This window comes from Callorhinchus milii, unplaced genomic scaffold (genome assembly GCF_018977255.1).
Source record: "Callorhinchus milii isolate IMCB2004 unplaced genomic scaffold, IMCB_Cmil_1.0 Scaffold71, whole genome shotgun sequence".
Lineage (NCBI taxonomy): Eukaryota > Metazoa > Chordata > Chondrichthyes > Chimaeriformes > Callorhinchidae > Callorhinchus > Callorhinchus milii.
In genome coordinates, this window is record NW_024704812.1 from 71,037 (window position 1) to 93,337 (window position 22,301).

A 22,301-nucleotide genomic window follows, 5' to 3' on the forward strand; every position below is an offset into this window, starting at 1 on the left:
TGATTATGACCATTAGTTTTGTTATCATTATTTTTATTATTATTGTTCTGATTCTTATCCTTATTTTTATTATTACAGCTCAGGTCACGTGAATTTAAGGTGATCTGTGGATCATGGAGTTCAAAGCGAGTCGGGGTTCCTGCTCCTGGTCCCTAACGCTCCCTCTAGTGCTCAGGTATGTGTGTTACAGTCTGGTGGAGAGAGATTAGGTTTGTCTGTGGGGCCCTCTACAGTCGAGTGGCCGATTGACACTCAAATGGTGATGAGATCTTTAACCTGAACAGGCAGATAGTTTAACATCTCATCCAAACAACTGCTCTTCCAATGATAATACTAATAGTGGATTCCTGTAGTTCAGTGGTTAGAGCCTCGCAAGTGAGAGACTTGGGTTCAATTCCCAGCAGGGGGGACGTCGCTGTGCTCAATTGGCTTTACAGTCAATTCACTTTACAGTATATTCTGTGAAGCGTTTTAAGACATCAAGAAGATGTGAAAAGCACTGTATCAAATGCAAGAATCATTATATTTATAGGGCAAAACGTAATCATCAAAAAATAATAATCATAAATTGGTCACTCAATCCACAACTATTTATGGGAAAACACTGTGTGCAATTGATTGCCATTTTATGGAAGTGTTATTACCTCCGGAAAGCGATCCACCAACCAACTAACAAGGACACTTATCCAACATTTCGCCTAACTGGAAAGTGGATCCAGGTCCTCTTATTACCCCCAGAAAAGCGATCTGCCAATCGACTAACAACTGGATTCCTACTTACTGCTGGTAAACAGAGGTGTGACTAAAAAGTGTGTGTGTGTGTGTGGTGTAAGGAAACTTGCTTAAGATTTTGCCCTGACCCGACTGGGAATCGAACTCAGATCCTCTCGCTTGTGAGATGAGCACTCCAACCACTGAGCTACAGGGACTCCAACCACTGAGCTACAGGGACTCCACAAGATACTCGCTGAGATACAAGTTTAGTGTGTGTTTTGTGATGTGTTCAGTGACTGTTTAGGGATGTGTTCAGGATCATGTTTTGGGACCCCATCACTCCCATCTTCGCCCGGCTCCACTGGCTCCCCATCACTGAGAGGGTACCGTTCAAGATCCTGGTCCTCACCTTCAAAGCCCTCCATGGCCTTGCTCCCCGTCTGCTCCCTCCGTTCAACGGGCTCCAGGCTGCTTCACATCCTCCACCCGGCCCACCCAGCACTGTTGTTCGGGCCGTCAGCCTCTCTGCCCCATTATCTGGAACTTCAACCCACATTCCCTTTGCGGCTCAAAGCACTTGGCAGGATATACTGTAAAGTGTAGTGACTGTGTGTTTAGTGACTGTGTAGTCAGTGTGCACCCCGCCACACTCCTAGCCTCTGACATTGAATTATTGCGATTAAACCAAAGGAATTTTATTAGCAGAAAAACATAACAAGATAGAAACAGAAACAGAAATTGCTGGGAACACTCAGCAGGTCATGCAGCGTCTATGGAGAAAGGAAGTAGGTCAACATTTTGGGTCCTGTGTTTGGGGCCTTGGACAGTGGTATGGGAGGAGGGGAAAGGGCAGGTATTGCATCTCCTGCGCTGGCATGGGAAGGAGCCGGGGGGAGGAGAAGAACTGCTGGTGGTGATGGAGGAATGAACCAGGGAGTCACAGAGGGAAGGGTTCCTTCGGAATACTGAGGGGAAGGGAGGGGAAGATATGCTTAGGGGTTGGATCGTATGATTTCATGTGGAAGTAAAACCCATTGCAAGATTTGCTCACTCATAAAACTGGCTCGTTGCCTCAGATTGCTGTACCTGGCCTGCAGCGGGCTAGGAATAGTAATAATAATGATAATAATAATTCTTGCAAAACAAATAAATTGGTCACTTCAATCCACGACTGTTATTGGGACATCTCTGCGCTCATGCAATTGGCTGTTGCGTTCTACCCATAAAATATACAGTCACCGCACTTCACAGTATCTCCCTGTGAAGTGCTTTGAGACGTCTCGGAGACGTCATAAAGCGTTGTATCAAATAGAATAATCATTGCATTTGCGCACAGCGACGTCCCACAAACAGTCTTGGATTAAGTGACCAATTATTATTATATTTCTTTCGCAAGGAATTATAACCCCCCAGAAAAGCGATCCATCTATCGACTAACAAGCGGGTTCCGACTTACTGCTTGGTAAACAGAGGCGTCTGTGTGTGTGGAGTAATAAAACTTGCCTTCGTTTCACCTTGAATACTGAACTAGTGGTGAATAATGTTAACTTGTCAATGAGTCGATAAGTTAAGTCACAACAACAACAATTGGAATTTACACAGCACTCTTTACATGGGGAAGCATCTCGGAGTGGCGGAGCCTCATGCCAAGCCAGTGGGAGGGGAGAGAGGGAGGAAGTGACCATAAGCATGGTCAAAGAGGAAGGCCTTCAGTTGTGATCTAAAAGAGTGGGGAGGGGACGGCAGGAAAGTGGGGACAAGGCGGAAGGATTGGGGGAGAGAGCTCGAAAGTTTGAAAGTACGGACATCCACGATGGATTGGAGGGCACGAGGGACAAGCAGGAGGCCGCATCCAGCTGAGTGGAGGCAGCATGTCATGGGTTGGGCGGTCAGCAGGTCGGAGAGAGAGGTAGGGGGTGCCAAGGCCTGAAAGGATTTGTAGATGATTGATATTCGTACAAACGTATGGTCAATTCATTTTACAGCATATTCTGTGAAGCGCTTTGAGACGTCGAGAAGACGTATATCAAATGCAAGGATTATATTATTAAAGGATCTTGAAATCGATCTACGTTGTCACAGCTATTTACTTCCCGGGGCCATTACGACGTAAATTGTGATAAATATCTTTTTGGTGCTTTCCAAGGTTCTGAAACACAATGAATACAGGACAGATCATTACTATCAACACATTTACACAGAGCCTTTCATGTCAGGAGGACGTCCCAAGGAGCTGGACAGTCAGGGATTTGGATCTGAGCTGTAGGTTGGGATCAGGAGGGGTGGAGGGCGGGGAGGGTGGGGGGTGGGAGGGTGACCAAAGGAGCAGTTGATTGAAGACGAAAGTCTTGAGACAGGCCTTGAAGGAGGTGAGGGAGGGAGTGAGATGGAAGGATTGTGAGATGGAGTTCCAGAGGATGGGGCAGAGTGACTGAACGCCCGACCGATGGTGGGGCAGGCGAGGTGGGGGATGTGAAGCAGGCCGGAGGCAGAGGGGTGAGGAGGTCGCAGAGGTAGTGGGGAGCAACGTCATGGAGGGCTTTGAAGGTGAAGACCAGGATCTTGAACTGTATGCTGTGTGTGATGGGAAGCAGTGGAGTCGGGAAGGGTGGGGCTGATGGGGGGCAGAGCCTGGGGTGGGAGAGGACAGAGCTGCAGAATTAGTTCTGGATGATCTGCAGTTTGTAGAGGGAGGCGTTGGGAAGGCCGACAAGCAGGGAGTGGGCAAAGTCAAGCCTGTATGTGGTGAACACATGGATGAGGGTCTCGGTGGCCTGTGGTGAGAGACAGTGGCGGAGACGGGCAATATGGTGGAGGTGGGGAAGGCATAGCAGGTCATGGCATGGATGAGGGGATGAAGGACAGTTTAGGGTCGTAAAGAACAGAGGTGGGACAGCAAGAGACTGAGCCGGGCTGACACACTGTCCATGTCAGCCATTTGTTTCCTCACCATGTAAGGGCCTGAATCCTTCTGGGAGACATTGGCAGAGGAAGCCTAAAATATAACCAAACACAGTTTAGCTATTCAGTAGCAATGTCGTTAGCAGTAAATAATAATAACCCTTGCACTTCATACAGCAGCTTATCATGTCATATCTTCGAGACGTCTCAAAGTGCTTCACAGGATACACCGTAAAGTGTAGTGACTGTGTTTTTATCATAATAATAATAATCCTTGCATTTGATACAGCACCTTATCACGACTTTGAGTCATATCAAAGGGGAGCCAATTGCCTACGGTCCTTGTCCGGGAATCGAAACCGGATTCTCTCGCTTGCGAGCCGAGTGCTCTAACCACTGAGCTACAGGACTGCACAGAACTTACTCTGACATCAATGTTCTCGTAGTGTGGTTCCCACTCTGTCTCTCGCTGTGCACTGCGGGGTGTCTTGGCTAGAAAATAAACAACAACTTGTTTATTCAAAGGCGCAGCCTCTGATGGTGGGATAGAGGGAACGAGGGATAAGCAGGAGGCCAGAGGGGGGGTTGAGCAGGTCGGAGAGGTAGGGAGGTACTAGGGCATGAAGGGGTTTGAAGTCACGTCAAATTGGAAGAAGTTCTCTCCCATTGCGTTAGTGACATGGCATTGATATGTGCCCTGATCGGTTGCCTGGAATTTACTGATGAGCAGTTTAGAGAAGGTTAGTCCTGAGGTGATGATGAACTTGCCGTCAGAGCCAGTGATGGAGTTGTCTTCCTTCGACCATGTAAAGTGTGCGGGCAGCAGGCCAGGGTCTGACACCCGCACTGTGTCTGTCAGTGACACGTCTAAGGTCACATCTGCCTCCTTCCCCACTTCCACCTGAGGCTCAGACCCTGACGCTCTCTGGGGTTTATCTGTGTAACAGCACAGACAGCGTTCAGCAAAACAGCAACACAGTCACCCCAACAGTTAGTAGGAATAATAATAATCCTCCCGTTTGATACAGCGCCTTATCACGCCATCGAGACATCTTAAATCCTATCTAAAGACCTTCCTCTTCGACCAACCGCACCTTCAGCCACCCTCCCACCCCCCAACCCACCCCCCTGCCCTCCACCCCTCCTGACCCCAACTCCCAGCTCAGGTCCAAAAACCCTGACTGTGCAGCGTCCCGGGACATGTTTGCGACGTGAAGGGCGCTATACAAGTGTAATTTGTCATCGTTGTTGTTGTTCAGCCCTCAAGTCCTCACCAATGACTATAGAGCATTGACTGTCAGAGACAACATGGCGTCCAACACATGTGAAGATCTCTCGGGAGCTGAGCTGATCCTTTGTGATGGTGACATTCCCCTCGTTTGTCGCATTGACAATCGTCTGTCCGACCTTCAGCTGAAGGACAGAGTCTGGCACCCCACCAGCCCAGGAGCACATCAACACCAATGCTGTTCCTTTATCTGCTGCTCCGCATGTGATCTGCTGTGTGGGAGCCCCTTGAACAAGGCAAAGACAAACAGTCCAGTTATTGGCTCCACCTTGAGTTGTCCCCACCCTCGCCCGGCTCCACTCGCTCCCCATCCCTCAGAGGATACTGTTCAAGATCCTGGTGCTCAGCTTCAAAGCCCTCCATTGCTTCACTTCTCCCTCCCTACCTCTATGGCCTCCTAACCCCCGACCAACCTGTCCGCTCCCTCCGCTCAGCGGGTGCTGCACTGCTCCATGTCCCCTCCCGCCTGCCCCACCGTCAGTGGTCGGGCCTTATGTCTGTGTTTGGGCCTTAGGCCTCTCTGCCCCCACCCTCTGAAACTTCCACAATCCCTCTGCCATGCCGCCCTCGCCTCCTTTATAACCCATCTCAAGATTTCCCTCTTCGACAGACTGTGCCGTCGGTCAACCTCCTACACCCATCTCCCTGCCCTCCAACCCACCTGATAGCAACCCCCAGCTCAGGTGTGGGTCCCTGACTGTCCAGTGCCTTGGGACATCCTCCTGACGTGAAAGCCACTGTGTAAATGTCATGTGTTGTTATTTAGACAGTGCCAATTTTGACTGAGATCTAACTCACTGTACACGAGGATTGAAACCTTCTCCGTGCGGCTAATCGTGGTGTAATCGCTCTCCACATTGCAAGTGTAATCCCCGCTGTTGTGGAACGTGAGGCTCTCTATAGGCAGCTGTGAGGTGTTGCCGGCAATGACTGTGGTGTTATGTGTCCACCTGTAGTTGCCCTCTGGGAAACATTTCGTCTGACAGTTGAGGGTCATAAATCTCCCTCCTTCCCACAGTACTGTCCTGGGAAGAAGCTGTCACATAGCTCCAGCCCGATCACTTCAACTGTGGGTGGATCAGGGCCATCTGAAAGAATAAGCATTAAACTGTGACATAGATAGATAAATGGATGGCAGATGATAGTGTGAGAGAAACAGCCTTTTTACATGTATCACAGATCTCTGGCTGTTTGTGGGACGCTGCTGTGCGCAATTGGCTGCCGAGTTTTGCCCATAAAATCTACAGTCAATTCACTTGACAGTATATTCTGTGAAGCGATTTGAGACGAGGTAAGGTGTTTTTTTTGGAGGGGTTAATACCTCCCGAAAAGTGATCTGCCAATCGACTAACAAGGGTTCCCACTTACTGCTCCGTAAGTAATGTGGTGTGTGTGTGTGTGGGTGTGCTTGTGGGGTGTGGGGCGCGGATGTGGGGTGTGGGTGGAGTAAGGAAAGTTGCTTAAGGTTTCGCTCTGACCCGCCCGGGAATTGAACCCAGGTCCTCTCTTGCTTGATTGTCAAATGCAAGGATGATTCTTATTCTTATGATGATAACTATGATCATTATTATTGTTATTATCATTATTATTATTGCAGCTCAGGTCGCGTGAGGCTGAATTTAAGGTGATCTGTGGGTCATGGAGTTTAAAGCGAGTCAGGGTTCCTGTTCCTGGTCCCTAAACTCCCTCTCGGGCTCAAGTGTGGGTGTTGCAGTCTGGTGGGGAGATTAGGTTTGTCTGTGGTGCCCTCTACAGTCAAGTGGCCGATTGACACTCAAATAGTGATGGGATCTTTAACCTGAACAGGCAGATAGTTTAACGTCTCATCCAAACAACGGCTCTTCCAATGACAATAATAACTAGCTCCGTGGTTAGAGGCATTCCTTATTTGTGTTTGATTCCCAGCAGGGGGTGAATGCTTGGGCAAGTTTCCTTACTCCACACGCCTGATAATAATCCTTCAAGAAAATAAATTGGTGACTTCAATCTACGGCTGTTTGTGGGACGTTGCTGTGCGCAATTGTCTGCCGCGTTTTACCCACAAATATACAGTCAATTCACTTTACAGTATATTCTGTGAAGCGTTTGAGTTGTCTAAAACACATGAAAAGCACTGTATCAAATGCAAGGATTATTATATTAGTTATAGAGCAAAACGTCGGCCAAGTTTCCGTACTCCCAAACACACCCTCTGTTTACTGAGCAGTAATTAGGAACCCTTAATTAGTCGATTGGTGGATCGCTAACTGGGAATCAAACCAAAGAGCTCTCACTTGCGAGGTGAGGGCTCCAACCACTACAGGACCCCACTGTTTGTTCCTCCATCCACAGCATCAAACCCCAATGTAGAATATTCCAGCATTGCATTGGAGCTTCAGTCTGGACTACATGAGTTCCAAGTACTGACGTGAGGCCACAACCTTCTGACTTATAGAGAGCTGAGCCAGGCTGGAACAAGTAGGGATACACGTGGGCCAACTGCACTGTCCTGTTCAGCTCACGTTGATCTGGTTTTAACACCACAGCAAATATACTCACAAGTTATCACCAGCTTCACTGGTTTGCTGCTGTCACTGCCCACCAGGTTACTGGCCGTGCAGATAAACCCTCCACTGTCGCTCCTGTGTACGGGGCTGATTGTCAGAGTGCTATTATCTGCAGACAGTGTGTAACGTGGGGTTACAGGTAACGGGTGTCCATCCAGTGCCCAGGAATAGGTGGGGAACGATCCCATCGCTGTACATCTCAGTGTCACTGTGTCTTCATTCTCGATAAATATCTCCTTGTCTGGACTCAGGCTGATGCTCACATTGGACACCAGGGCTGTAAGATAACGCGTTTCATTTCATTCTGAAACTTTACTGACCTCACACTTTATTTCTGACACTGATAATAATAATTCAATGAAGTGAATTGACTGTATATTTTCTGGGCGCAACACGGCAGCCAATTGTGCACAGAGTCTCCCACAGTCGTGGATTGAGTGAGGAAAATATAATTGCTTCTTTAACAAGGACTGGGTGGCCTTTTTTGTGGTGGTGGGGGGAGAGAGAGACACACACACAGAAACACAGAGAGCCACATACACACACACACAGACTCAGAGAGAGACTCACACACTCATAGAGAAACACACACTCAGAGACAGAGAGAGAGACTCACACTCACAGATAGACAGACACAGAGAGAGACACACACTCTCACAGATACAGAGAGGGATACATTTGTATAGCGCCTTTCACGTCGGGAGGATGTCCCATAGATAGAGACACACTTACAGTCACGTAATCCACAACTGTTTGTGGGACACTACTGTGCGCAACGGGCTGCTGCGTTTCGCCCATAAATATACAGAATTCACTTTACAGTGTATTCTGTGAAGCGCTTTGAGATGTCCAGAAGATGTGATACTGTGCTATATCAAATGCAAGGATTATTTATTATTTATTATTACAGATACAGAGACACACATACAGGCACATCCACAAACACACAGAGGGAGACACGGACACACAACAACACACAGATACTCGCAACAGAGAGGTACACAGAGACACACAGACACTCTCAAACAGAGAGATACACAAACACACAGAGACACATAGACACTCACGAACAAAGAGATACACAGGCACTCACGAATGCATAAAGAGGCATACACACACTCATACACACATGCACAGAGACACACACTCACAAACTGAGAGAGAAACAAACACAGACACACACACACTCACAGAGACACAGACACACACACTCACAGAGACACGGACACACACAGAGACACACACACACACACTCACACAGAGAGAAACAGACACACAGATTCACAGCCACACAGAGACACACAAACACTCACATTCCCTCTCTCAAATTCACACACAAACAGACAGACATACTCAAACTCACACAGCAGACTTATATACACACACACAGACAGACACTCTCTCTCTTACCTTCACACACTCTCACACACACAGACAGACACACACACAGACACTCACACTCCCTCTCTCACCTTTACACACAAACTCACACAGAGACAGACATACACAACCTCACACACAGACCTATACACACATTCTCACACAGAAACTCACACACATACAGTCACACACACACATACAAACACAATACTCACTCTCAGTCATACATACACAGACACACCCTCATACACACACCACCACACACACACTCTCACACACAGACAATCACACACAATCACAATAGTAGTGAATCCAAGGATGCGGCCCGCGGGCCACCAGTTGACCGTCCTGCTCTAACCAACACCCTACAGGACTCCACAGGGCTTGAAACACAACCTGCTGATTGAAGTGCTGCCGACTGAGTCAGGCCGACACCAAGGTCTGCCCTTTGACAAACCCCCAGGCACAAAGTTGATTAATTGATCAGTTTCAGAGTGAGTTTGTCGCCGGTCTGTGACCATCACAAGATCTCAGTCTCTCTCTGTATCCAACACATTAATTCAGTTCCACCGAGAAACCTGATATGTGGAACTGTTTAAATGAAATCTATTTCAGGAGAAATTAATGATATTTAGTGAAATCTCTGTACTGTGTAATAATAATAATAATAATAATCCTTGCATTTGATATAGCGCTTTTCACGTCGGGAGGATGTCCCAAAGCGCTTCGAGTGTAAACTAATGTGTAAACTAATCACCCCAGCCCTCACACACACTGAACTCTGTACTCCCACCACCCCAGCCCTCGCCAGGCCCCACTGGCTCCCTATCACACACTAAACCCTGTACCCCATCACCCCTGCCCTCGCCAGGCCCCACTGGCTCCCTATCACACCCTTCTGTTTGTCCTTCGCTCCCTCTGCTCCATCATTGGTGACCGTACCTTCAGCCACTATGCCCTGAAGCTCTCCCTATCAACCCCTCCATCTCGCCCCCTCACTCCCCACCTTCAAATCACGCCTATTTAATTGTATTTACCGTCACCTCCCCCCTCCCTCTCCCACCGGCTCGGGGTCAGACTCTGCCCCTGTCCAGCGCTCTCGGACTCTACCCTATGTGAGGAATGTGGTGTAAATGCAAGTTGTTGTTGTTGTTTACTCACTGTGAACACGCAGTTGTAAAGCTGCTGTGGCTGATCCGTGGTATAATTCAAACACAATCACTGAGTACGAACCGGAATCAGCCGGAGTCACTGTGTCCAGACGTAGAGTGGCATTGTTGGGGTAAAGCTCAGCCCGACCCTGGTAGTCTCCAAAATATTTCACTGTTGTTCCCTGTGCTGTTGCGATTGTGGAGCTGGTGTTGGCTTTCCATGATATGCTAAAACTTCCCTGTTCACTGGGCATTACCAGGAAGTACACAGATTGTCCGGCTGTGGCTTCTATGTGACTCTCAGTAACGGTCAGACTGAAAGCTCCCACCTGCTCTGTAACACATAACACACACAACAGTCAATCAATCACAGTGTAATAATAATATTAATATTAATCCTTGCATTTGATCTAACGTCTTATCACGTCTTTGAGATGTCTCAAAGCGCTTCACAGAATCTACTGTAAGTTGAATTCACTGTATATTTTGTGGGCAAAATTTTGAAGGAATTATTACTCCCAAAAAAAGCGATCCGCCAATCAACTAACAACCGGGTTCCTACTTCCTGCTGGTAAACAGAGGTGTGTGTGGAGTAAGGAAACTTGCCCAACAATTTGCTCTCCCGGGAATCAAACCAGGTCTCTCACTTGCGAGGCAAGTTCTTTAACCGCTGAGCTACAGGACTTTACAATTCAGAACTCTCTCAACTATTCAGTGAGTGAGTAGTAAACTTATTGAACAGGATCCCGATGGAGACAGACGGTGGAAGCAGAAAATGTCATTTGTTTCAAGATCAACTTTGATAGATTTTTACTGGAAAATAATATCTTGGGATACAGTATATAGACACACACAGACACACAGGAGTTACACACACACACAGAGACATACACACACAGACACACAGACATAGAGAAGGAATCACACACACACAGAGACACACACACACATAGACAGAGACACACAATCACAGAGAGAGACACATACAGAGAGACAGAGACACACACACTGAGAGACAGACACACACACACACAGACAGAGACACACACTGAGAGATAGACACACACATACACAGAGTGAGAGAGACACACAGTATATAGTTTGTGACACGACATGTCTAGCGACTGCCAGGACGGTGGGAGATGAACGAGATGGACCTTTGCTTATGTTGTTACCAGTAACTCACTCAGATTAGTGACCAGAATGAGCAGAGCAGCCACCAACATCCTCGCGGCTGGAAACCACCACATATACACGTTAGGGAGAGAGACAGAGACAAACTGAATATGGGCTGTCACCTGAACGCAGGGCAGAGTCTGCTGTTAATCATTACTGTTACTGTAGGGAGACCCTGACACTGGCTCTAATGGCACCCGGTGCACTTTCACTTTGTCAGGAATTAATATGTTAATTTATGAGATAAATAGTTTTACTTCCTGTAAGACACATTTTACGCCCTCACTATTTTTAATATTATTATAATAATAGTCCTTGCGTTTGACACAGCGCCTTATAACGTTTTTGAGACTTCTCAAAGTGCTTCACAGGATACACTGGGAAATGTAGTGACTGTGTTTTGTGGGAGAAACGCAGCAGCCAATTCCGCACAGCAATGTTCCACAAACAGTAGAGGATTGAGTGCCGTAATTGTTATTTTTTTTTGAGCAATCCTGCATTTGATACGGCGCTTATCACATCTTCGAAACGTCTCAAAGCGCTTCACAGGATACGCTGTACAGTGGAGTGACTGTGTGTTTTGGGGGCTGAAATGTGGCAGCCAATTGCACACAGTGACGTCCCCACAAACAGTTGTGGATTGAGTGACCACATTATTATTATTTTTTAAAAGATATTATTGCCCCCAGGAAATCGATCCCCCAATCGACTAACCCCCGGGTTCCTACTGACTGCTGGTAAACAGAGGTGTGAGTAACAAGTGTGTGTGTGTGGAGTAAGGAAACTTGCTTAAGGTTTTGCCCTGACACACCCAGGAATTGAACCCAGATCCTCTCGCTTGCGAGGCGAGCGCTCTAAACCCCTGAGCTACAGTGGAGACAAGATATTCGCTGAGGTACAAGTTTAGTGTGTTCAGTGACTGTTTAGGGATGTGTTCAGGGTCATGTTTCGTTACCCCATCACCCCCATCTTCGTTCGGCTCCACTGGCTCCCCATCACTCAGAGGGTACAGTTCAAGCTCCTGGTCCTCACCTTTAAAGCCCTCCATGGCCTCACTCCCCCCCACCTCTGTGAACTCCTAACTAACCCCCTACCAACCTGTCCATTCTCTCCACTCAGTAGCCTCCGGCCGGCTTCACATCCCCCACAAGTGGCTGTTGGGCCTTCAGCCTCTCCACCCCCTCCCTCGCCTCCTTCAAGGCCAGTTTCAAGACCTTCCTCTTCGACCATCACATCTTTGGTCACCGTCCTACCTTCCTCCTCCCCGTCCTCTACCCTTCCTGATCCCAACCCCCATCCTGGGTATAAACCTCTGACTGTCCAGCGCCTTGGGACGTCCTCCTGACATGAACATAATAATCATTGCATTTGATATCGCGCCTTATCATGTCGTCGTGACATCTCATTCATAGAACAGACTGTAGAGTGGAGTGACTGTGTATTTTGTAGCCAAAACATGGCAACCAATTATCATGTCATTGAAGTGGCTCAAAGAGCTTAGCAGGATATGCTACTGTAAAGTGTAGTGACTGTGTGTTCAGTGACTGTGTAGTGACTGTCAGGGATAGTGTGCACCCCACCACACTCCTAACCTCTGACACAAGATGGAATTATTGCGGTCAAACCAAAGGAATTTTATTACCAGAAGAAGATAACAAGAGAGAAATGTGGAGAGACGAGAGAAGCTGAGATTGTTCTCCTTAGAGCAAGAGGAGGATAGGGGAGATCTAATATAGGTGTTCAAAATGATGAGGGGTTTTGATAGAGTAAATAGGGAGAAACTGTTTCCACTGGTGTGTGGGTCAGTAACGGGAGAACATAGATTTAATATAATTGGGAAAAGAACCAGAGGGGAGACGAGGGGACATTTACGCAGCGATTTGTTACGGTCTGGAACGCACTGCCGGAAAGGCTATGAAATCAGATTCCATAGTAGCTTTCAAAAGGGAATTGGACAGGGACTTGAAAAGGAAAAATATGCAGAGATACGGGGTAGGAGCGGGGGAGTGGGACTGATTGGGCAGCTCTTTCAAAGAACCGGCACAGACACGATGGGCTGAATGGCTTCCGCCTGTGCTGTAAGATTCTGTGATTCCATAATCATAATAATAATAATCATTTGATATAGCGCCTTAACACGTCGAGATCTCAGAGCTCTTCACAGAGTACACTGTAAAGTGAATTGACTGTATATTTGTGGGCGAAACGCGGCAGACAATTGCGCACAGCAGTGTCCTACAAACAGTCGTGGATCGAAATAGCCAATATATTATTTTTTGTAAGGAATATTACCCCCAGAAAAGTAATCCACCAGTCGACTAACAACCGTATTCTTACTTACTGCAGTGTAAACAGAGGCGTGTGCGTGTGAAATAAGGACATTATGCCCCGACGCGCCCAGGAATCGAACAAAGGTCCTCTCGCTTGTGAGGCGAGTGCTGTAACCACTGAGCTGCAGGACTCCAACGATAAAACCCCTGACAGTTAACCACCCGGAGCTCAGTGACCTGTTAGTTAGGAATGTCTGGAGTTAATCGCTGTACAGCTCAAAGGTTTCAGTTGGTTTGAAGCAGTGATTTCATGTGGAAGTGAAAGCCATTGTAAGATTAGTTCACTCATAAAGCTGGCTCGTGGCCTCAGATTCCTGTACCTTGCCTGCAGCTGGCTGGGATAATAATGGTAATAACAACAATAATAATAATAATAATCCTTGCATTTGATATACGCTTTTCACGTCTTCAAGACGTCTCAAAGCGCTTCACAGAATAGTGAATTGACTACATTTGTAGGTGAAACACAGCAGCCAATTGTACACAGCAGTGTCCCACAAACAGTCGTGGATTGGAATGACCAATTTATTATTGTTTTTTTTGAGGGATTATTATCAGGGTGTGGAGTAAGGAAACTTGTCCAAGGCCTCGCCCGGCCAGGAATCGAACTCAGGTCTCTCACTAATAATAATAGTAATAATAGTAATTCTTGCAAAAAAGACAAATTGGTCACTTCAATCCACAACTGTTTGTGGGACACCTCTGTGCAATTAATTGGCTGTTGACTAACAAGCGAGATTACTTTCTGCTTGGTAAACAGAGGCGCGCGCGCGTGTGTGTGTGTATGTCTGCGTATGTGTCTGTGTGTGTGGAGTAAGGAAACTTGCCCTACGTTTCACCCTGAATACTGAACTCCTGGTAAATAACATTAACTTCTCAGTGAGCCGATAAGTCACAACAACAACAACTTGTATTTACACAGCGCCCTTTATGAGGGTAGCGTCTCGGAGTGGTGGAGCCTGACGCAGAGCCAGTTGGAGGGGAGAGACAGGCAGAAGGTGACCGTGAGCATGGTCAAAGAGAAAGATTTTCAGTCTTGATCTAAAAGAGGGAGAAGGATAGGAGAGGGGAGGAAAGGGGGAAAGGCGGAGTGATCGGGGGAGAGAACTCCACAAAGTCTGACAATACGACCCCCCATGATGGATCAGAGGGCACGAGGGACACGCAGGAGGCCGGAGGCAGCCGAGAGGAGGCAGTGGGTAGTGGGTTGGGGGGGTCAGCAGGTCGGAGAGAGAGGTAGGGAGGTGCCAGAGCCTGAAGGGATTTGTAGATGATTGAAAGGATCTTGAAATTGATCTACGTTGTCACAGCTATCTACTTCCTGGTGCCATTACGACGTAAATTGTGATAAATATCTTTTTGGTGCTTTCCAAGGTCCTGAAACACAATGCAGATCGGACAGACCATTACTAACAACAACATTTTATACGGAACCTTTCACATCAGGAGGACGTCCCAAGGACCTGGAGAGTCAGGGATTTGGATCTGAGCTGTGGGTTGGGATCAGGACGGGGTGGATGGTGGCGAGGGAGGGGTTAGGAAGGTGACCAGGTTGAGGAGGAAAGTCTTGTGACAGGCCTTGAAGGAGGTGAGGGAGTGATGAGGTGGGATGGAGGGACTGTGGGATGGAGTTCCAGAGGGTGGGGCAGAGTAACTGAAGGCCCAACCGATGGTGGGGCAGGTGAGGCGGGGGATGTGAAGCAGGCCGGAGCCCGCTGAGCAGAGAGAGCGGACAGGTTGTTAGGGGGTATGGGGAGCTGCAGAGTTAGTTCTGGATGATCTGCAGTTTGTAGAGGGAGGCGTTGGGGAGGCCGACAAGCAGGGAGTGGGCAAAGTCAAGCCTGTTTGTGGTGAACACATGGATGAGGGCCTCGGTGGCCTGCGGTGAGAGACAGTGGCGGAGCCGGGCAATATGGCGGAGGTGGGGAAGGCATAGCAGGTCATGGTATGGATGAGGGGATGAAGGACAGTTTAGGGTCGTAAAGGACAGAGGTGGGACAGCAAGAGACTGAGCCGGGCTGACACACTGTCCGTGTCAGCCATTTGTTTCCTCACCATGTAAGGGCCTGAATCCTTCTGGGAGACATTGGCAGAGGAAGCCTAAAATATAACCAAACACAGTTTAGCTATTCATTAGCAATGTCGTTAGCAGTAAATAATAATAACCATTGCATTTCATACAGTGCCTTATCACGTCTTCATAACATCTCAAAGCGCTTCACAGGATACACGGTAAAGAGTAGTGACTGTGTGGTTTCATAATAATAATTGTTGCATTTGATACAGTGCCTTATCACGTCTTTGAGTCGTATCAAAGGGGAGCCAATTGCCTAAGGTTTTGCCCTGTCCGGGAAACAAAACCGGATCCTCTCGCTTGAGAGGCGAGGACTCTAACCACTGAGCTACAGGACTGCACAGGACTTACTCTGACATCAATGGTCTCGTAGTATGGTTCACCCTCTGTCTCTTGCTGTGTTTTGGCTGGAAAATAAACAACAACTTGTTTATTCAAAGGCACAGCCTCTGATGGTGGGATGGAGGGAACGAGGGACAAATAGGAGGCCGGTGTGGGGGCGGTTGGGGGTGAGCAGGTCGGAGAGGTAGGGAGGTGCCAGGGTATGAAGGGGTTTGAAAACGGGTGAGAGGATCTTGAAATCGTAGAAAATCTTGAAAATAAACAAGAGTTTGGTGCTGAACCGGTGAACTTGGAGAGAAACGGAGAGGGAGGGACTGACAGAGAGAGAGAAAGTCAAAGGAGGAATGATTGATAGCGAGAGGGGGAGATGGATGGATAGAGACTGACAGGGAGTGAGATGGAGGGTGATAGAGAGAGAGGGGTAAAAACTGATAGAAAAGAGTGGGTGAAATGGAGAGGGAGAGACTGAGAGTGATGGAGGGTGATAGAGAGAAGGGGTAGAGACTGATAGAAAAGAGAGGGTGAAATGGAGGGGGAGAGGCTGATAGAGAGAGAGAGACAAAGTGGGAGAGACTGATAGTGAAAGAGAGTGAGATGGAGGGGCTAGAGACAGATAGAGAGAGACGGAGGGGTAGAGACTGACAGAGAGAGAGGACAGTGAGAGGGTGAGTGGCTGAGGGGGGTCTGGGCTGGTATATAAACAACAGAACATGAAGGTGAAAGGTTTTCCTGTGTATATACGGCCTCACCTTCCTTACGTTTCCTGTAAACGTACAACACAGCGAGTGTTGCAATGACCACCACAGCCACAGCCCCCACTATTGTCCCCACTATCAGGGCCACATTCACTGCGGAGAGAAACACCTTCACTGTCTCTCTATTAGATTATACTCTCGTAACATAGAGACCACAGCACAGACCTCATGTAAATCACATCAATCCTCGCATTTGATACAGCGCCTTATCACGTCGTTGTAAAATGTAGTAACTGTGTATTTTTTGGGCGGAACACAGCAGCCAATTGCGCACAGCGGTGACCCACAAACAGTTGTGGATTGATTGACCAGATTTTTTGTTTTTTTGGAGGATTATGACCCCAGAAAGTGAACCGTCAATTGACTAACAGCGGGTTCCTACCTACTGCTGATAAACAGAGGTGCACATCTGTGTGTGTATGTGTGTCTGCGTGTGTGTGTTTGTGTGTGTGTGTGTCTGTGGGTGTTGTCTGCGGTGGGGTCTATATGTCTGTCTGTGAGTTTGTGTGTGTCTGTGACTGTGTAAGTGTGTGTGTGTGTGTGTGTGTCTGTGTGTGTGTCAACATATCATAACTTACCTCCGCCTTTCAAAGTCACGTCAAATTGGAAGAAGTTCTCTCCCATTGCGTTAGTGACATGGCATTGATATGTGCCCTGATCGGTTGCCTGGAATTTACTGATGAGCAGTTTAGAGAAGGTCGGTCCTGAGGTGATGTTGAACTTGCCGTCAGAGCCAGTGATGGAGTTGTCTTCCTTCGACCATGTAAAGTGTGCGGGCAGCAGGCCAGGGTCTGACACCCGCACTGTGTCTGTCAGTGACACGTCTAAGGTCACATCTGCCTCCTTCCCCACTTCCACCTGAGGCTCAGACCCTGACGCTCTCTGGGGTTTATCTGTGTAACAGCACAGATGGTGTTCAGCAAAACAGCAACACAGTCACCCCAACAGTCAGTAGGAATAATAATAATCCTCCCGTTTGATACAGCGCCTTATCACGCCATCGAGACATCTTAAATCCCATCTAAAGACCTTCCTCTTCGACCAACCGCACCTTCAGCCACCCTCCCACCCCCAACCACCACCACCCCCTGCCCTCCACCCTCCTGACCCCAACTCCTAGCTCAGGTCCAAAACCCAGACTATGCAGCGTCCCGGACGTGTTTGCGACGTGAAGGGCGCTTATACAAGTGTAATTTGTCATCGTTGTTGTTGTTCAGCCCTCAAGTCCTCACCAATGACTATAGAGCATTGACTGTCAGAGACAATATGGCGTCCAACACATGTGAAGATCTCTCGGGAGCTGAGCTGATCCTTTGTGATGGTGACATTCCCCTCGTTTGTCGCATTGACAATCGTCTGTCCAACCTTCAGCTGAAGGACAGAGTCTGCACCCCACCACCCCAGGAGCACATCACACCAATGCTGTTCCTTTATCTGGCTGCTCCGCATGTGATCTGCTGTGTGGGAGCCCCTTGAACAAGGCAAAGACAAACCAGTCCGTTATTGGCTCCACCTTGAGTTGTCCCCACCCTCGCCCGGCTCCACTGGCTCCCAATCCCTCAGAGGATACAGTTCAAGATCCTGGTGCTCAGCTTTAAAGCCCTCCATGGCATCACTCCTCCCTCCCTACCTCTGTGACCTCCTAATCCCTGACCACCGGTCCGCTCCCTCTGCTTAGCGGGCTCCGGCCTGCTCCATGTTCCCCGCCCGCCCATCCCCTTAAGCCTCTCTGCCCCCACCCTCTGAAACTCCCACAATCCCTCTGCCACGCCTCCCTCACCTCCTTCAAAACCTATCTCAAGATCCTCCTCTTCGACAGACCGTGCTTTCAGTCACCCTCCTACACCCATCTCCCTGCCCTCCAACCCTCCTGATAGCAACCCCAGCTCAGATGTGGGTCCCTGACTGTCCAGCGCCTTGAGACATCCTCCTGACGTGAAAGCCACTGTGTAAATGCCATGTGTTGTTATTTAGACAGTGCCAATTTTGACTGAGATCTAACTCACTGTACACGAGGATTGAAACCTTCTCCGGTGTGGCTAATCGTGGTGTAATCATTCTTCACATTGCAAGTGTAATCCCCGCTGTTGTTGAACGTGAGGCTCTCTATAGGCAGCTGTGAGGTGTTGCCGGCAATGACTGTGGTGTTATGCGTCCACCTGTAGTTACACTCTGGGAACATTTCGTCTGACAGTTGAGCGTCACTAAATCTCCCTCCTTCCCACAGTACTGTCCTGGGACCAAACTGTCACATATCACCTGCCACTCATATATACTGTGGGTGGATCAGGGCCATCTGAAGAAAAACATTAAGTGATGACATAGATAGATAAATGGATGGCAGATGATAGTGTGAGAGAAACAGCCTTTTTACATGTATCACAGGACTCCGACTGTTTGTGGGTCCCTCCTGTGCGCAATTGGCTTGCCGTCCCCCGACCCACCCACCCCACCATTGGCGGGAGAGCCTTCAGCCACTCTGCCCCAACCTCTGTAATCCTATCCCCCAGTCATTCCGCTTCACGCCCTCCTTAGCCTCCTTCAAGTCACGCCTCAAGACCCTCCTCTTCGACCATGCCATCGGCCATCCCCCTTCCCCGCCCCTCCTTCTCCCCCCGTGACTCCAGCTCGGGTCTGAAATGCTGTCATGTCCAGTGCCTTGGGACATCCTCCCGATGTGAAAGACGCTATACAAATGTAATCCTGTTGTTGTTGTTGTGTTTCACCCATAAAATATACAGTCAATTCACTTTACAGTATATTCTGTGAAGTGATTTGAGACGTGAGGAGGTGTTTTTTTTGGAGGGGTTAATACATTCGGAAAAGTGATCGGCAATCGACTAACAAGGGTTTCCGCTTACTGTTAGGTAAACAACAAAATACAACAACAATAATATTACATTTATAGAGCGTCCTTAACGTCGGGAGGACGTCCCAAGACATTGGCGCTGCTAAACAGTGGGGTGTATGTGTGTGGGGGGGTGGGGGTGGGGGCGAGTGTTGGGTGGAGTAATGTACCTGCCTAAGCTTTCGTCCTGACCCGCCCGGGAATCAAACCCAGGTCCTCTCGCTTGATAAGGCGATATATCAAGTGCAAGAATGATTATTATTCTGATGATCATGACTATGATCATTATTATTGTTATTATCTTTACTGTTATTGCAGCTCAGGTCACGTGAGGCTGACTTTGGGTCATGGAGTTTAAAGCGAGTCGGGGTTCCTGCTCCTGGTCCCTAAACTCCCTCTCGGGCTCAGGTGTGTGTGTTGCAGTCTAGTGAGGAGATTAGGTTTGTCTGTGGGGCCCTCTACAGTCAAGTGGCCGATTGACACTCAGATAGTGATGGGATCTTTAACCTGAACAGGCAGATAGTTTAACGTCTCATCCAAACAGCGGCTCTTCAATGATAATAACAATAGTGGAGTCCTGTTGCTCAATGGTTAGAGCATTTGCCTCGTAAGTGAACTTGAGTTCAATTCCATCAGGGTCGAATGCTTGGGCAAGTTTCCTTACTCCACACGCCTGATAATAAACCCTCCAGAAAGAAACTAATAGTAAATTGGTCACTTCAATCCACGGCTGTTTTGGGACGACGCTGTGTGCAATTGTGTTTCACCCACAAATATACAGTCAATTCACTTTACAATATATTCTGTGAAGCATTTTGAGATGTCTCAAAGACGTAAAGAGCGGGCATCAAATGAAAGGTTTATTATATTATTTATAGGGCAAAACATTGGGCAAGTTTCCTTACTCCGCACGCCTCTGTTTACCTCGCAGTGTGTGGGGACCCAGTTGTTAGTCGACTGATGGATCGCTTTTCCGAGGGTAAAAATTCCTTCAAAAAATAATATTAATGAATTGGTCCCTGAATCCCCAACTGTTTGTGGGACACTGCTGTGTGCAATTGGTTGACATTTTATGGAGTGGTTATTACCTCCAGAAAGTGATCCGGCAATGAACTGACAAGTAGGTTCATACTTACTGCAGGTCAGCAGAGCCATGTCTATGTGTGTTTCTATGAGTGGAGGACTATATGAGTTCCAAGTGCTGACGTGAGGCTTGAACCCACAACCTTCTGACTTATAGAGAGCTGAGCCAGGCTGGAACAAGTAGGGATATACGTGGGCCAACTGCACTGTCCTGTTCAGCTCACGTTGATCTGGTTTTAACACAACAGCAAATATACTCACAGTTATCACCAGCTTCACTGGTTTGCTGCTGTCACTGTTCACCGGGTTACTGGCCGCGCAGATAAACCCTCCACTGTCGTTCCTGTGTACGGGGCTGATTGTCAGAGTGCTATTAGCTGCAGACAGTGTGTAACGTGGGGTTACAGGTAACGGGTGTCCATCCAGTGCCCAGGAATAGGTGGGGAACAATCCCATCACTGTACACCTCAATGTCGTTGTGTCTTTATTCTCGATAAATATCTCCTTGTCTGGACTCAGGCTGATGCTCACATTGGACAGCAGAGCTGTAAGATACGGATTTACTTTACTTAACACAAAGCTGTTCTGCTTCAGTTCAAGATCCTGGTCCTCACCTTCAATGTCCTCTACAACCTCACTCCTCTCTCCTTACCTCCGCTCCCTCTGCTCAGCGGGCTCCGGCCTGCTTCATGCCCCCGCCCACCTGCCCCACCATCAGCGGTTGGGCCTTCAGCCTCTCTGCCCCAATCCACGACTGTTTGTGGGACACTGCTGTGTGCAATTGGCTGCAGAGTTTCGCCCACAAAATAGACCGGCAATTCACTTTACAGTATATCGTCCCAAAATACATCACTTTGCACTTCTCCACATTAAACTTCATCATGTCTGCCCATGTTACCAGTCTGTCTATGTCCTCTTGCAGTCTGTTACTCTCCTCCTCACTGTTTACTACTTTTCTTAGCTTAGTATCATGTGTGTGGCTCCTGATCTCACACACACTAAACTCTGTACCCCAGTCCTGCCCAGGCTCCAAACTTGGCAATTGTGCTCTCTATACCCAAGTCCAGGCCACCTTAAAGACCCATTTCAAGGCCTTCCTCTTCGACCGGCCATGCCTCCAGTCATCCTTCTATTCCAACCCTACCCGCCCTCCACCCCTCCTTATCCCAACCCCCACCTCGAGTGCGGATCCCTGACTATCCAGTGCCTTGGGACGTCGTCCTGATATGAAAGCCACTGTTGTTGTTTACACCATGACATTTTTGACTGAGATAACTAACTCACTGTACACGAGGATTGAAACCTTCTCCGTGCGGCTAATCGTGGTGTAATCATTCTTCACATTGCAAGTGTAATCCCCGCTGTTGTTGAACGTGAGGCTCTCTATAGGCAGCTGTGAGGTGTTGCCGGCAATGACTGTGGTTTATGTGTCCACCTGTAGTTACACTCTGGGAAACATTTCGTCTGACAGTTGAGGGTCATCAAATCTCCCTCCTTCCCACAGTACTGTCCTGGGACCAAACTGTCACATATCACCTGCCCACTCACAATAAAGGTGAGTGGATCAGGGCCATCTGAAAGAAAAAGCATTAAACTATGACACAGATAGATAAATGGGATGGCAGATGATAGTGTGAGAGAAACAGTCTTTTTACATGTATCACAGACCTCTGACTGTTTGTGGGTCGCTGCTGTGTGCAATTGGCTGCTGCG

General features: G+C 48.2%; 2 protein-coding genes across 2 annotated transcripts; both read right to left on the reverse strand.

The window, feature by feature from the left end:
- Window positions 1-2,742: 2,742 nt before the first annotated feature.
- LOC103171921 (V-set and immunoglobulin domain-containing protein 10-like 2) lies at window positions 2,743-5,905 on the reverse strand. The gene is made up of 6 exons (XM_042345660.1): window positions 5,702-5,905; window positions 4,890-5,129; window positions 4,384-4,551; window positions 4,040-4,107; window positions 3,665-3,709; window positions 2,743-2,863 (listed from the first exon to the last, which is right to left on the reverse strand). The coding sequence occupies exons 1-6, from the start codon at window positions 5,898-5,900 to the stop codon at window positions 2,801-2,803; spliced, it is 783 nt and encodes a 260-aa protein (XP_042201594.1). The 5' UTR covers window positions 5,901-5,905; the 3' UTR covers window positions 2,743-2,800.
- Window positions 5,906-14,736: 8,831 nt separating this feature from the next.
- On the reverse strand, window positions 14,737-22,008 carry LOC103174401 (titin-like; the record flags this gene model as incomplete). The annotated part of the gene is made up of 9 exons (XM_042345650.1): window positions 14,737-14,863; window positions 15,542-15,586; window positions 15,912-15,967; window positions 16,652-16,750; window positions 17,236-17,550; window positions 17,890-18,128; window positions 18,664-18,829; window positions 20,813-21,133; window positions 21,873-22,008. Coding segments are annotated over 9 exons (1,440 nt in total), but the record flags the coding sequence as incomplete, so codon positions are not given.
- Window positions 22,009-22,301: the final 293 nt, after the last annotated feature.